Source organism: Mustela nivalis (genome assembly GCF_964662115.1).
Source record: "Mustela nivalis genome assembly, chromosome: 1".
Classification (NCBI taxonomy): domain Eukaryota; kingdom Metazoa; phylum Chordata; class Mammalia; order Carnivora; family Mustelidae; genus Mustela; species Mustela nivalis.
In genome coordinates, this window is record NC_139020.1 from 31104284 (window position 1) to 31121301 (window position 17018).

Here is a 17018-nt window from a genome sequence, read left to right on the forward strand (position 1 = left end):
TGAACCCTGTACTTGATTTGTTAGGATAGTGGTTTTTGAACTTTATTTTTTTAATTACATGGGATTATTTCCAAAATGCAAATTATTAGGCCTTGCCTCCTGAGATTCTGATTCAGCACAATCAGGACAGGAATCAGGAATTTATATTTATAGCTAGAAGACAGATGTTCACTTTGAGAAACATAGGTTTGGAGCCCCTGCAGAACAAGTATCTTTGAAAATATTGTTTTGAATACTCGTTTGCTGTCTTCTCTCTCACTAGGATTCAAAACAGGGAATAAAGGAAAGAGGAAGACAAAAAAAAATCCAACTTTCTAAACTAATAACACCTAAAATGCCAATTAATAGTCATGTGTTCTTAAGAAGGACAATAGATTTTAAGAAGAAAGGATTACCTACTTTTTGAAAAATCAAACAACATTTGTTTTTTCATACACCCTGATACATCTAAAAAAGAAAAAGTTGGGTATTTGGTTAAAAACCAACTTGCTAACTCAAAATAACTTTGTGTATTTATATTGCTCATGTGAGTAAATATTTATTTTTAAACCCAAATCTGGAATGTCTTACATTCCCATTCCACATATTCTACATTTTTGTTCATTGGGTATTCATTTGTTTAAGCCACCTAATTCAGCGTGTTACAGTGAAAACACATGTGGGCTAAGCAAACAACAACTTGGTTTTGGCATAGCTGTCACTTGTCTTTGCAGTGTCATCTGCATACTTCATTTTTTGGTCGTTTTATAAAAATGAGGAAATAACAAAAATATAACTGCTGATGAGAATGATATATTTGGAGTAAAGATGGCAGTCATTTGATGTGTGACAGGCAAATCTGACCTTAATGAGCAGACACTGGACTCTGTGGTTGGGGTGTGTTCATATGTGGGAAAAATCTCAAGCATCAATACCAAAATAGGAACCAGTTTTTGGCATCCAAAACCAGAAGGTCATTGAGTTTCTTGGTTGGGAGTCCTGGTACAGACTCTTTTATGAAAAGAAAAAGGTCAATGCCCATAGTTTTCTAGAAAAAAAATCCTTAAAACTTGTTAACACTAAAGTAATCTTTATACTCTCATGCTCAGAATTTAGTTGAGTCTGGTGCCAACTCCCTGGGTTTTTTTTTTTTTTTTTCTTTTCAATTTCTGCTAAATTCTCTTGACATAAGCTGAGAAAACTAGAATTTGAGAAAAGATATTTCTATTTTTAAAGAGTAACCTCTTTTTAATGTTTAATTATATCCTTTTGTAGCAAGATCGTATACTGAAATATTAACAGACATTGCACCTGCCATAGGCTATCTCCAGCTCTCCCATCCCACTTCTTACTTCCAGCAGACGGAGAGGGCTTTCTGTGTGCGCTGCCCTCCGATGGTTACCAGAGAAAGGGCTTTCAAAATAGATTCTTGAATTCTACAGCAGAATGAAGGCTGAGTGGCAAGACCTAAGGTCTTGCACAACAAAGACTTGGCATACAAGCAATATACACGGTCATCTCTCTCTTCCCTTTTTTCTCTCTCTTTCTCTCTCCCTTCCTCCTCATGCCCCATCTCACCGGGAAGAGAGAATTAAACATGAGGTGAGAGAATCAGAAAAGGTGAATGTGTCACTGAGCTTTCTGGTCAAGTACAGTTTTAGGAGTCTGAAAGTTAGAGCAACCTATGCAGCACTTTCTAGTTCAAAATCAGAGAGGGAGGAGGTATTGCCTAATGAATACTTGAGCATTTGCTATATACTTTGTATGTATGAATTAATTTAATCCAAACAACCTTGTAAAGTACGTATTCTTTTTTTTTTCTTTTTTAAAAGATTTTATTTATTTATTTGATGGAGAGAGATCACAAGTAGGCAGAGAGGCAGGCAGAGAGAGAGAGGGAGAAGCAGGATCCCCGCCGAGCAGAGAGCCCGATGTGGGGCTCGATCCCAGGACCCTGAGACCATGACCTGAGCTGAAGGCAGAGGCCTAACCCACTGAGCCACCCAGGAGCCCCTAAAGTATGTATTTTTAATACACCACTCAAAGATGAAAACAGATTCACTGAGTAATTTTCCCCTGACTACACAGCCAGCAATCCATGGAGCCAGGATTCCATCATAGGTGGTTGAGATCCAGAACAAAGTTTTATTTCCTTTAACTTCAGGAGAAGCCACCGCACACACAGCATAAATGGTAACCAGTTAATGAGACATAGTAGTATCTTGTGAGACCCAAGGATGGGGCCTCATACCCAAGTCTCCAGAGCATCAGCCTGGCATGGAAGAGCATAGGACAGTCCCATTTTCTGCTCCCTGCACCCAACCCCCATTATAGGGCTTTGACGTATCAAGGGAGTGTCAATGAATAAGGGACATCAAGGTAGGGAAAAGGAAGTTGCAGCATAAACTGTTTTGAGAAATAAAGACCACTGGAAACTTGGACTACAGCAAAATGTCAAGAGTCCCTACTGCCACCCTTCACCCCCAACACACACACACACACACACACACACACACCCTGAATCTTGCTGCCACACTGTAGAGAAGGTAGGAAAGAGAAAATTCAGACTTTATATCTGAAATGACCAAGAAAGTTGGATATGACTGGGTACATCTAGAATGAAAATGATACTCTCTGCCACTAGGCAGAACAGCAGCCACAAACAGAGTCAATAGTTATTCTGAAGGCAAGCGACACGATTGCACAACTGAACTGCGAAACACGTACTGAAAACGCCACATCACCGCCCGTTGTGTGGGCCTCAGGAATTCAGAAGCAAGGAAACAAACAAAAACACCAAGAATTTATTCCGCCGTTAGGAATTTCACAGTGAATTTTACTCACCGGAAATGGGACCACCCCCATCCTCGTTACCACACTTACACTTTGATAGGGTTTGAACTCGGCAAGTTTTTAGGAACAAACTACATGTGAGAAGTGAGGATCGGATGTGTGCAATGAATTTCAGTCTATAAATACAATACCTTATATTGTTTGGGGGGTTTACAGAGTTCAGGTCATATACATTAGCTCACTAAATCATGACAACAGCTCCATGAGGTAGGCATTACTGAATCCACAGGTGGAGAAACCTGAGACTTAGGGTTAAGTAACATGTCCAGGGAAACAGAGCGTGCGACAAAACCAGGCCCTCTGATAGACATAATTCGTATGTATATCACATGATATAAAGACTAACTTATAGTTACCTCAACAAGGGAAGAGAAAAATTAGGTCATTGAACATGTCTCTCCGGTGTTTCCTTCGAAATAGTTGGAAACTGACTTCTTGACCTATGGATCTAAGTAGATGCTGGTGATTACTTCGGTTTTGTAAAATTAACCTTCGAAATACATCCCCCTTCTTTTTTGTTGTCCAAAATTTTCCCAGTTTTTCAAATTGTGATCAACACAAAAATTTAACTATATATATATATATATATATATATATATATATATATGCATATATATATAGTCCTATATATTATGATATACACACACACACACACACACATATATATATATATCATAGGAAAAAACCCTTCACTAGATTCTACTGCTCATCTCATCCAACCAAAGTTGAATATGTTAACCTTAATAAAATAAACAACAATGTTCAAGCCACTATATCATAAGTATAGAACTGTTAAAATTTCACATGAATTTGTAAACAAGAAAGCAGATAGTTACTAACCAATATTTTGGGTAATATAATTTTCTTTTTGATGGAACATAAGTGGTCCAAACTTTACAAATTAGATGTATATACCCGAATCCTAAGTATGTCAGAAATAGGTTAACTGAAATTCAGATACACACAGATAAACATTTTAGTGCTTCCTTAATATTAAAATGGTATTCTATGATCAAATACCTTCTAGGTTTTGATTGATCTGAAATCTTTAATTTCCATGGAGTAAAATGAGAATTTTTCATCATAAGTAAAGCCTGGTTGTTCAGAATTTTCACTCATCTGATAATATAGTGGTGAAATGTTAAGACAGCACAACTTTGTGATTAAATGGAATAAATTTGATCACACAATGAAAAAAACAAAAGAAATCAACACAAGAAAGAATGATGTATTTGAGAACATTTTTAATAAATAATGTGACAAAATTACTTTTCTGATTATTGGTTTTCAGTATGCAAAATTATGGCTAAAAATAAGAGGTTTCTTACATGAACATAATGAAAACATTAATCACATGGATTGTTCCCTTAGTACTGCACACCCTTTCTATGCAACTTTCAAATTATCTAAGTGAACACATTTAGTTTTTGGTGAACACCAGCTTTTTTTTTTTTTTTTTTTTTTTTGTGGTTCAGTTTTGTTTGGCTTTGTTTCCAGTGGGGTCAGGCCTGATACCCACGTATGAATAAGTGTACATTTTTTCCCTCAAATAGCACCAATTATCAAGTCAATGAAATTCATATAACGACAAAAAAAAAAAAGGATCATAAAAATCTACAGTCAGAGGGCATCATTTGGCAACTCAAAGCAAGCAATACCTCTCTTTGAGTTTATAAGAAAATCTTATAAGTTCAAATTGGCTACAACAAACTTAAACCTTTTTTTTTCTTTAAGTTCAGGAAAAGTAAGAACCATTGGGTGAATGGCCAACAATAAAGTATGCACGTTACTTCACCATCTGTCATCATTCAAATATTCCAAATACAAACATAGAGCATGAACAAAACAGGTTAAAAACGCTTCTCAACATTTTTTTTTCAATAAGACAAAAAAGGTTAATAGTTACAATGGTTTACAAATAAAGTTTAGTGATTGTGCTTTTAAAACCAAAAAAAAAAAAAAAAGATTAAAAACAGTGCATTACAAAAACAAAAATCAAACTTCCTTAAGTGGCACTTCTGAAAGTCGAACTGACACTACCAGAAGAAATTTAGGCCAGTTAAGATAGGGATGTCCTTATTCAATTGGTCATTAAAAACATCCATTTGTTTGTAATATGCATTTATAATTGCATTTGATTGAAAAATAGAACAAGGTTTTTTGCTAGGCTTACTTATGACAATGACTAGACAACCAGAGATCCAACTGGCTTACCCCTACTTCTCCAGAAGTATACTTCCAAGAATATACTTTAATGATCGAAATGAAGACAAAATAAAGCACCACCAGGGATTGCAAAGAGCATCTATTTACAATGTTTCTACCCCATTCAAATTGATTTGTGGTTGTTCTGCTTTTGTTACATTTTATTTTCTCCCAGCAGAGGGTGGTATGAAAGACTGATTTGAAAAATCATGTTAAAATGAAGTATGTTTTCGTTTGCCTTAGCAGTTGGTTATAGAAAGATTATGTCTTGAGAGCCCTTGGCATGAGGTTGATTAATCAATTTTGTATCTTTGATCAATACTTTTCTGAAAATTGGCTTGTATCTAAGCAGTGCAATGCCATATCTCGGGGGCAAAATGCAAAAGAACTGAGTCATTCTCTCTTGCTGGCTGATGGCTGGAGCAAGAAGTCAAATACGTCCCTTGCTGGAAGGAAGGTGTCATGGTTTGTTCCAACAGCGAGGGGAATAGGGAAGTTCTTCATTAGGGATAAGGATCAAGCAACAACAATAAAACTCCAATAAAATTTTAAAAAATGGTATTCCAATAAGAGGAATAAAAAATGACAATTTTTACACTCTGATTGCACTGAACATTTTATCTGGCGTCATGTGTCATCAGACATGAGGCGTCTTGAGTGATAATTTTCACATTAGATCTCACAAGCCTCTCTGGTTGTCTTCAGCTTTCAGTTTCCTGTAAGAGAAAAGTGTTTGTTAACTTTGAAAATAAATTTTAGAGAACAGTTTTAGAGTTTGTTGATTTATACGTTTTCAACCTTACAGTTGGTATTTCTTCGTTCATTCCCCGGCATATGTTAGAAAGCGCTCATGGCAACTCATTCATTTGTTGTTAGTTGGTTTTGACAGAAAATCCAATAATTCTCTGTGAGTGTATTCTGTGCTATGTCTGGGTATTGGGGCATGTGGTGTTGGAGACAGAGGAGCAGTGGAATGTCCAGCCCCAACTCAACATTGTAGTTCAGATTTTATAGGTTTTAAGTATTAGAGTTCTGTATGATGACTTTTTGTCCTCCAGAAAGGTTCTCTTCCTTAACAAAAACAAACAAACATAACAACAAACCACACACACACACACCCCAAATAAACAAAAGAACTTATAAAATAACCTCTCATAACAATTGTAGGAAGAAAGTCTTCTTATTCCTAATGTCAAAATGAAAATGCTTTGGGTATTACAGAAAATTCAATTAGACATCATTCCTTAAAATGTTTCATCTTCTATTTTTAAAAGTTCAGTTTAATGTTCATTTAACAATCTTCTTGGGATTAAATATATTTGTAAGAAGAGAAATTTACACTCAACTGTTTTTGTTTTTAATTAAATGGGAAAAACACTGTCTTAAAAGTAGAAGGTGATTTTGTAATATGATATAATGTACTGTCAATTCCATCTTGTATTGCTATCTATAAATTCTAAGAAAGGAGTATATATTTGACTCAAAAAGGGTTCTCCTCTATCTGGGAAGGTTAGAGTCAAGGATCAGATTGACTGATCAGGTCAAGGATCATTTTCAGAAGAAAGAAGGTGGAAGATAATTGGTCAAATTAGTTAGATTAACCATAGTGATTACTAGGGAGGCCAATGATAACATAGACTAAGCACCCTCATTCAAATCCTCATAACTGTAACCTTACTGGTTTTTATAACCTACTATAATATAATACTATGCAATATATTATCTGGGTAAATAGTTCTTATTTCCTAACAACATGTTTGTCATATAAATCTCTTATCTGAAGATCTGCAGAAGAATATGCCCTCTAGATCTAAAAAGAAATTATTATCCCCATTTACAACTTTGGAATACATTTCAAGGAAATCATTAAATTCAAAGAATTTCAGTCTCTGGCATCACCAACATTCGGGTTTGAGGCAAAACAGTAACATTTCTGTAGACTGATAAATGTTCCTGACTTTGAGGCTGATGTAACAACCCGTATACTACTGAGAAACTTGGAAAATAGTTATAGATACCTCTAATTCTTCATTATTATCTTCTCCTCTTTCATATCCTCCAAGAACTTGCATTTCTGCAATATTTCTTCGACCTACATTTGCTTGTTCTCTTTGTCTGCTTCCTGATCCTCTTGATGACATTGAGCTTGAAGAACTCGGATCTCTGGGATTATTTGATGTTGGAAAAGTAGGTCTACAGTAAGGTAGAATATCCTCTGTGTAATGAAATATAATAAGTGTATATGAACACCACTGTACTGTTTCAAGGCATAATGTAACATAATTTATATCTGTCATTCTGAATGAAGAAGCATCAGTGTTATTGAGGAATAAATGAGGACATTTTATAACAATAATTAAAAAGGCAGCAGCGTCCAGAAAAATAAAATAACAAGCCTCATTGTCTTTCCTGGTACTGGCTGGCATTCAAGTTGATTTCACTCACAAGCTCTTGTCCACCTCAAACTCACTTAAGACCAACATCATTAGAAGAGGAAAACCAAACCTGGAGTCAGACTTAGCTTCCAGTTCTATCCTTCATTATGTGCTCTCCGATTATTTTAGGCTTTAGTGTTCACTTTTCTAAAAAAGCGTTAATAGTATTTATATCCAGAGGTGCTCCCAGTGTAGACGTAAAAACAGAGGGGATCGTGAAATCCCTATGCAAACTATGAAGGGTTATTTCAAGGCATTGATAGAAATAGAGTCCAGTTTGCTCAAACCACAGAAACAGAACCAAGCCCAGGTTCACTTTTCAGACATTAAGATGTCAACCTCCATTTCAATATCATATTTACACTGTGAAGCCCTGACTCTCAGAAGCCTGCCATCATTGCTAGGTTAAAACACAAAGCCATTCTAATTAAATGCCATCTCTTTCATTTCTATCTCCATACTGCTTTTAATTTGGTGCTGCTTATACTGATGAGTGCTTACTTCACTCCAAAGCCTGTCCGCTCTATCCTTTGGACACCTTGATAGCACCTTTCTCCTTCCATTCCACTCAACACAACTTCCAGTAAGATTCGGACTTGCTGGGGTCTCCCAATCCATGAAGACCACTGTTTTTCACCCTTGCTTCACAGCACTGGGAATCCTGTGACCTTCATCAATCTTTTTCTCTCCATTGACTTTAGTTTTTGTCAGACTACAATATAAAATCTTTCTCTTGCTCAAAAGTTCCCCTTAAGCCTGTGCTCTACATGAAGAAATATCTTCTTCCTGTCCTTACAGTTCAGCAAAGCATCTTAAAGCAATTAGGCTCAGTACTGGTAGACAAAACTCCCATTTACTCCGAATCCCATGGAAATCTGTCCATGCCCATGTTACTACAACAAAAGAGAAAATTCACTGTTGACTTTGATACTGCTAATCATGTTTCAGCCCTTATGTCTCTGGACTTGTCACTGCCCTTCATCAGGAAACCATCATCAAGTAAACTGTTAAACTGGGAATAGTCATTCCCAGCTTCTAGTTCTCCTCCTTTCCTGGCCAGTCTCCTGTGGGCTCTTAAGGCAGTGCATCTTACATATTGCAGGTTTCAACATGTAGCCTACTGTATATATACATTATTTTCCCCACTCACCTAGGGAAATTTCATCATTCTCACAGACTGTAAACTTTTCTAGATTATACCCATCATGGGGACAGGTATTTTGTGTTTCATGTTTTGATATACTCTCAACTTGACATATTGATAGTTTTGAGTGAGTGAATGCGTAGATTTAATTAATATTTTACTATGATAAATCATTAATTTGTATTTACAACTCCTGATCTATGGTGAACACTTTCTCATAAGTATCCCTCAAACTCAATATGTCCAACATTGACTTCATCGGGTCCACTCTTTTCTTTCCTCTCTGTATTCCCTCATAGTTAATGACAATACTAATTCTTAGGACAACAAATAAGGAAAACTGAAATTATTTTAGAGTCTTCCCTCCCTTCTAACCACCTTCCAGTATGCCTTAAGTGTACTTTTTCCATGCATTCAAATATATACAGGTGAGCCTGATTTATAACACTAAAAAATGTTAAATTTTGAATATTCCACACAATCATCTCCGATCCTAGAGTCTGGTTTGTATTCTCCACATCTCTTGTCCCAGCATGGTAAATATCTACTAATAGATCCTTGCCTTGAATCATTCCTTTCTAAACCCTAATCACTCAGCTGCCTTCTTACAGGAACTATAGGCACTCTATGACTTATGCTTATGTCTACCTTAAGAGCTTCCCCTTTGACCACCTTTACTATCTAGGAACACTGGATTTCTTATAATCTTCTCAATGCACTTCAGAGATTTTCATGCTGAGTTTCTCTGGCAGAACAATCTATCCACTTTTCTTACCCAAGTTAAATCTCACCCATCCTGAACACTCAGGTTATGTGTCATTTCTACCAGGTAAGGTCGAGAAGTCTTTCTTTACCTTACATACCCCAAAAGACTGAGCTAACTGTCCCTTCTTTGGACTCTCAAGTATAGTATCATAAACATTACACCAAATGTGAGTATGTCTATAAACATACAGATATACTTATCTCTGTCTTTGACTATAAGCTTCATGAGGTCAAGGTTCATATTTACACATAAATCTCAGGACCAGTATAACGCTTTACAACACAGTGGATGTTTGATATATGTAGAAATAAATTGAACTAATTGAGGTAAATGTCAGCAAAAAGATCAGTCATTCATGTCTAGAAGACCACTCTCTTTAATTAAAAATGACCATTTATTAAACATGTAAATCAAGGTTCCTCCTTCGTTTTAAATAATGTCAACTGAATTATGAAGGTGAAAATTATAGCAATGCATAGAAATGATCATTTAATGACAAATATACACAGGGTTATGCTTCAAATAAGAATTTGGGAAAGTAAGACCTATGAAATAATAATCTGGTCAGTGTATCTCAGTGTTTTCCATGAAATAAGTTTTTTTGTTTCTAGATTAATTGTTCCAGTAATAGTTCTTTAGTTAGAAATATATATATACACAAGATTTTATTTATTTATTTGAAACACAGAGGGAGATCACAAGTAGGCAGAGAGGCAGGCAGAGAGAGAGGGGAAAGCAGGCTCCCTGCTGAGCAGAGAGACTGATACAGGACTTGATCCTAGGACCCTGAGATGGTGACCTGAGCCAAAGGCAGAGGCTCAACCCACTGAACCACCCAGGCGCCCTAGAAATATTTTTATAACACAAAGGACAACTCATTAAATCTCTAAAGATTGGTAAAATAATTTCATCACTTTGTTCTAATCCTGCATACACCAAGATCTTTCCAGGTTTGTAAAATCTTCTCCTGAAGAATCCCAATGCTTTAGAGAAAGCTTACTTGTAGCAGCAAATTGGTCTACACTTTTCGGCCACATATAAACTTCATCATTTATGTCATGACATTATATTTATAAATCACTACTGGGAGTACAGTATGGGTTAAAAGTTCAGAGCCAGATCACCTTTTGCTTAACTGATAAAAAGTAGGCTCAGTTTTTCAAACGAGCCTATTGAAGTATCCCCAAAGGCTTCTAGATTCCTTTCCATAATACTCATTTCAGACTCTTTCATCAATCCTCCCCTTTTCTGTATTTCTTTCTCCTAAATGGTTTCTTCTCCTTCGTCTCTGATAATCCCATCTTAAAGTATTCCCACAAATTCTGTCTTCCTGGCAAACTCTTTCCAATCTCTCTTCTTCCCAACCTTCTGGAAAGAGTTCATCACCTCCCTTCCACAATTTTCATTTACTTTACAACCCCCTACAGTCTGGCTTCTATTCTGACTACAATACTAAAAACAATTCTTTTAAATGACACCCACAAATAACCTATTGCGAAATCCTCATGTGTTCTTCTCCCCAGCTCCCTCCTCCTGTTGACACCCAGTTTTTACTTCTGGGTGGCATTTTAGACTTCCTTCTTAAAATTTCCTTCTCCATTCTTTCTAGGATATTATTTTCTCTGGCTTGGAGATCTTGATTATTTTATACCTCTTGGTAGATCCATCTCAACTTCCATTGTAGAAAGTCATTCTTGGGCCTAACCTTTGAATATAATCATGGCTGATTATTGGTGTGTTGGGATGGGCTCACATGTTCTCAGAAGAGGAGTGCACAAGTGACTTCATATTAGCAGCTTGAAGCCAGTCATCTTGGAAGTAACTACCCAATAGAAATGGCTATAAATTAGGGTTTTGCTTTGTTTTGCTTTGCTCCCAGAGAATTGATTGCTCCACAATAACAAGTGTATCATGCTGAAAATTTAGCCTCTGTAATTCATACAATTGTGTTGCTGTTTCTAAAACCCACTCTCTACTCACAACCTTTCTCCTGATCTTTAAACTTAGCTCTCTAAAATCTTATTGATTTTCTCCGTATCTGTGCTCTTATCAGCACCTTAATCCATTCAAAAGTAAAATTTTTTTCCCTCAGACTCTTTTCTGTTTTGTTTTGTTTTGTTTTTCTTCCTACATTGGTTAGTACAATTAGGTTCCACTGGCCAACAGGACCATCTAATGAACATTTGAGTAACTTCCCCTTTACTCCATAATTTCATTCTATTTTTTTTACTTTCAATTAGTCACCACTGGTTCTATCACCAAAATATCAAAGTAGGCTGTTCTTTCCATTTTCTACAGAACTATGTGAATTCAATGTTTTCATAGTTTATACCTAGATATTTTACAATGATCTGATACCTTCATCTACCCAAGTCCGAGATCTCTTCCTTCACTATAGAGGGCTGCCAGTTATTTTTCTCAAAATCTGATTCTGTCATTTCTTGTTCAAAATTCTTTACTGGCTCACCGCTGCTTATCTGATAAATCCCACACTCTAGATCATATTCCTAGCCTTCCCAATCTGGCCCAACCACCTTTCTAGTTTTACCTTCCCCTATTTGTGTCTGGCGGAACTAGAAATCCATATTCGCCAAACATTTGCTTTTACACTCACATGTTTTTTCTTTTTTCTCCAACAACTTTCTTTACCTGCTATCCCTTTTTCAGTTTAACCTGTTAGAATCATGCTTTCCTTTAAAACCCAACTCAACCGGCACCTAAGGGACTCTTCTATAATGTTATTTATTTAATTTAATTATATTAAAACTATTTGAGTACCTGCTTGTCTTCTCCATTAGAGAGTCAAATTCTAAATCTTATCCCTTTTCCTATGGCCTAAGAGAACCTAACAGTGCAACTTGCAAACATATGTTCAATCTGTATTTATTTGCTGTTTGAATAAATCAGTACCTTGGATGAGGTGAGTCTTTGCTGGTGGAAGGTCTCGTTTTGTGGCCTTGTTCGCTCGTCCTTTCCCATCATTTTGCTGTTCCTGTGCTTCTCTGATATCACCTGGATTGGTTCTCATATCAGCAACTTGTCTTCCATCCAAGACTTCTCGCCCCTTGTAACTGCCCACTTTTCTATCTGACGATCTGTCTGTTCTTGGTTCTATAGAAGGGAGTTTTGGCACCATTACAGGTCGCACCTCCAGCTGTGCCTTAGATTGGACAGTGGGTGACTTTATAGCAGGTGGTGGCACTGGAGGAGGTGGAAGATCTAGAAAGAAATATTGAAAATACTATAGAAGTCTGCCGCTTATAACATTGCTAAATATTAGTATTAGCATTGGAGTCACATTCAGTTGTGAGATAAGGTATCATAAATGAACTGGAACAATTGAAGACAACCAAGGAACAAGAAGATCAACAATTTCAATGTATTCTCATTGTCATACGGCAGAAAAATATTCAATCATAGAGCTGGGACTTAAAGACTTAAAGATTATTTACTCTTGGGATAGATAATATGGGCACGTGTGCTATCACTTCCTCTCCCCCAATCATGACAGACCTTCTTAATTGATTTCAGCATAATGTTGCTGGTCCCAGATGCATACCGCTGTTCTCCAGGCAACCACTTCAAATTGATTGAGGTTGGCACTTGAGTTGAGACCTGTTTGCCACCCTTTAATCTAGCCTAAATCCCTTCTTGTTCTATAAGAAGGGAAACTCAAACGCATAGACTTTCAGCTATTTTTTGATCTCAAGTCTTGGTATGATCAGAACAAGGACCAATGCCCTTAGATTCCTAATTTCTGGCTCAGTGTCCTTTATACTATTTCATTCTATTTTGTGTTTACAATCTACCATCCATTGATGGGGTCTCTGCACTCTGTATCTGCACACAGAGGTTTCAAACCAGATAATCTCTGGTATAGATATAAGTGAATGTCACCTATTTATCTTCCATTATACATTACATATATATGTTAATGCATATATATCACATACATATATACATATAACTAGACATTATATATAATGCAACTTCTTACAGACATACTTAAGGATAAAAGTAGGTAAAAGTTCAATAACTTGATAGTTAAAAAATTTATTTTTTTAAGGGGTGCTACCCTTGGCTGGCTGCTATGTACATTCTAGGAAGCAGAAATAGATATCCTAATGGTAGTTGGTAACTTAGTAGAAGAATATGAAGAGATTTTAGTTTTAGGTTTTTGCCTTTACTATGGAGGATGAATTAAAAGGAAAGGCTTGAATCCAGGAGGGCAAGAGGTTATTGTTATACCTCAGATGATAGGGGATGGAACTGTATTGGTGGCTGTTCAGATGAGACATATTTAATAAATATTAAGGAAGAAAAATCAGTATTATTTAATGATCAGTGGAATACAGGAAAGGAAAGAAAGGAAAGATTCTAAGATGACTTTTAAGACTTTTGTTATAGGGGCGCTGGGTGTGGTGCATAAACAATGAATCTTGGAACACTGAAAAAATAAAATTAAATTAAAAAAAGAATTTTGCTATAGTTGACTAGGTGGATGAGAGAAACTTCACTGAAGATAAGGAAGGAGGGATGAGGAAGAGATGGATGGCCTATAGAGGGGGAGTAGGAGCACAATTTTAGAAAAGTAAATAGGAGGCACCTTTGAAGTACCTAGATAGAGATGTCTAATAGGTTTTTGTACATAAAATCTGACTTTCAAGAGAGGCCAAGTACAGAGATACCAAGATTTGGGAATTACCAGCACAGTTTTTTTCAGCCACGACTTCAAAATGGTAATTTTCATATGTGGAGAGCTATACTTAGGACTCCATTATTAAAATTGGTCCAAATTTTACTTACATATTTTTGTTGTCCATTCTCATGGCTCATCATGTTCTAGTTTCATATAAATAGCCTCTAAACATTACCTAAAAGGCTGGCTAGAGTACAGAGAATGGCATTAATTTTCTCCTCATTTTATAAAATCTAATTTTTTTTTTTTGCCTTACAACATATATTACCATTGTCGTTGTGCCTGGTTTTCCTCTTTACTACTTAAATGGATTAAAAAAAATACTTTAAAAAAAGGGTAGTGTCATGAGAGTTGAGAGTCCTTCCTCATCTGCTACTTGTTTATTAAAAATAACCAAAAAGAGAGAGTTAAAAACCAGACTATACTAAGTGGCATAAAGCCAAGTGACCCAAGGCAGAACAGTTCTAAGTTCAGACTGAGCCTGGGACTTGCAATGAAAGGAGAAAAATCTAATTCAGAACGTATCTGGCAGCAGATGGAGTGAGTGCCCGCAGGCTCATTTCCACACTATCTCCTTGCCATAGACCTCACCCCCAAATTGCAAACACAGATTATCAAGCAGGCAGAAAGTAACTGCCACTATCGACAAATCATAAAATGTCTGGGTTCATCAGATTACCAAAGCTGATGATTACCACTATTATAAGAGCGCACAAAATCTCGGGAATATGTGACTCTCGAGACAAAATCTATTTCCTGATGCTCTATAACCCAGGTAGAAAGTGAGAAGAGAACCCAGGAGCAATTTTAAGAGTTCTAATTTCCTAAATGTAATTGCTTCTATATCTAGTTGATGATGAGAGGCAAATACTTGTAGGTTTTATTTCCCATACAAACAGGTTACCAAATAAAAATTTTTAGGTATTATAAAATAATTACTGAGTCAAAGCAAGGATTATTATAGCATGAACAATTCTGTATTTCACAAGGTGATAAACAGTACTTTCACCCTGAACATACCAACAATAGCTCAAATTGGATTCAACAAATAAGATCATGGACCTGTTTTACATACATATATGTAGAGACACTTTGTATAATCCTATAAACGTCATTCTTTATACAATGCTTTCCAAATACTGGTATAACGTATATAAAGTAAAATGTCAGAGCACAGACATGCAGACAGTTCTGCCGCACTAACTCACTATGGAGATGCAGTACTCTATTCACTTGGCTGTTCGAAGTCCCAAGACCTTGTAATTAATGATAAATCAAGTCAAAATAACATCATTCCAGAGAGGCTGGTGAATTTATAATTTATGAAAAGTAGGGCTGGAGAAATAATGTAGATTTGGTTTTTAAATCAAGTATGTAAATGCATCAAAAGGGTTGAAAAGAGGGGGTGGGGAGAATCTATTAGAAGGTCCTACAAATGCACTTATGCTTGGCTTTAACTCGCTAAGACTCTGACTAATAAATATTCATGTATTTTAATCCTACCCTTCGTCTGGGTTCAACGTGTAAGCGACAAATATGAGATAAATAAACAGATTCTTCCTGTCACAGGACTCCGCTGCGTACTGTACTCCCTGGGTCTCTCTGAGGCCTACGATTTACCCACAGAGTAAGGTACGGTTCACAGGGCTACAGGAACTCAGTTCCCTCAAAATTCAGATGTTAAAGTCCTAACCCCCTGTACCTCAGAATGACATGGTATTTAGTTATAGGGTTGTTGGTTGGTTTTTTTTTTTCTTCAAGATTTTATTCATTTATTTGACAGACAGAGATCACAAGTAGGCAGAGAGGCAGGTAGAAAGAGGGGGAAGCAGGCTCCTTGTTGAGCAGAGAGCCCGATGTGGGGCTCGATCCCAGGACCTTGAGATCTTGACCTGAGTGGAAGGCAGAGGCTTTAACCCACCAGGCGCCCCGCATATAGGGTTTAAAGAGGTAATTAAGGTAAAGTGAGTCCTTGGGATGGGCCTTAATCCAATCTACTGGGTTTCCTTCTGTGAAGAGGTGATTAGGACACACACAGAGATGAAAGAAAGACAGAGTGAATACACAAGGAGACTACCGCCATCTACAAGCCAAGGACAGAGGCCTCAGAAGGAACCAACCCTGCCAACACCTTGATCTTGGGATTCTAGCCTCCAGCTTCCATGAGAAGATAAATTTCTGTCATTTAAGCCACCTACTGTATTATGAAAATACAGTATTATGAAAATATAGAAATGATTATAAAAAATGAATATAGTTTGGACTCACAGGAATCACCACAACTACTCTTCATTGGGTCAGACATGACCACTCTTTAGCCTTCTTTATACTGTTTACAAAAGATCTATGACACAACTACAGAAGTCGAACAAAATTTACGAAGTAAAGATACTACAAACACAAGACTGATATATTCTGAAATTAGTTAGCAAAAGAAGTCTATCAATAATCGAACTCATCCACTGTAGTTAATAATTTAATCACTAAAAATCAAAAATTAAGGGGGCACCTGGGTGGCTCAGTGGGTTAAGCCTCTGCCTTCAGCTCAGGTCATGATCCCAGCATCCTGGGATTGAGCCCCACATCAGGCTCTCTGCTCAGCAGGGAGCCTGCTTCCCTGCCTCCCTCCAATCTGCCTCTCTGCGTACTTGGGATCTCTCTCCCTCTGTCAAATAAATAAATAAAATCTTAAAAAAAAAAAAATCTGAGGTGCTCAGTGGTTAAAGCCTCTGCCTTCGGCTCAGGTCATGATCCCAGGGTCCTGGGATGGAGCCCCACATCAGGCTCTCTTCTTACCAGGGAGTCTGCTTCCTCCTCTCTTTCTGCCTGCCTCTCTGCCTACTTGTGATCTCTGTCAAATAAATAAATAAAATCTTAAAAAAAAAAATCAAAAATTAAGAAAAAAGCACTCCTTGTCTTACTACTATGCTTAATTCA

The 17018-nt window shown here is 36.8% G+C and overlaps 1 protein-coding gene across 2 annotated transcripts in view; it reads right to left on the reverse strand.

Moving 5' to 3' along the window:
* Positions 1-4059: 4059 nt before the first annotated feature.
* ROBO1 (roundabout guidance receptor 1) overlaps positions 4060-17018 on the reverse strand; it is a 1158618-nt gene continuing 1145659 nt past the window's right edge. For both annotated transcript variants that reach the window (XM_082690172.1, XM_082690173.1), the window contains 3 exons: positions 12293-12601; positions 7056-7252; positions 4060-5753 (listed from right to left, as the gene is read on the reverse strand). In XM_082690172.1, coding sequence (XP_082546298.1) covers positions 5739-5753; positions 7056-7252; positions 12293-12601 — 521 coding nt within the window. In that variant the 3' untranslated portion in view covers positions 4060-5738. The remainder of the gene's footprint in view (positions 5754-7055; positions 7253-12292; positions 12602-17018) is intronic.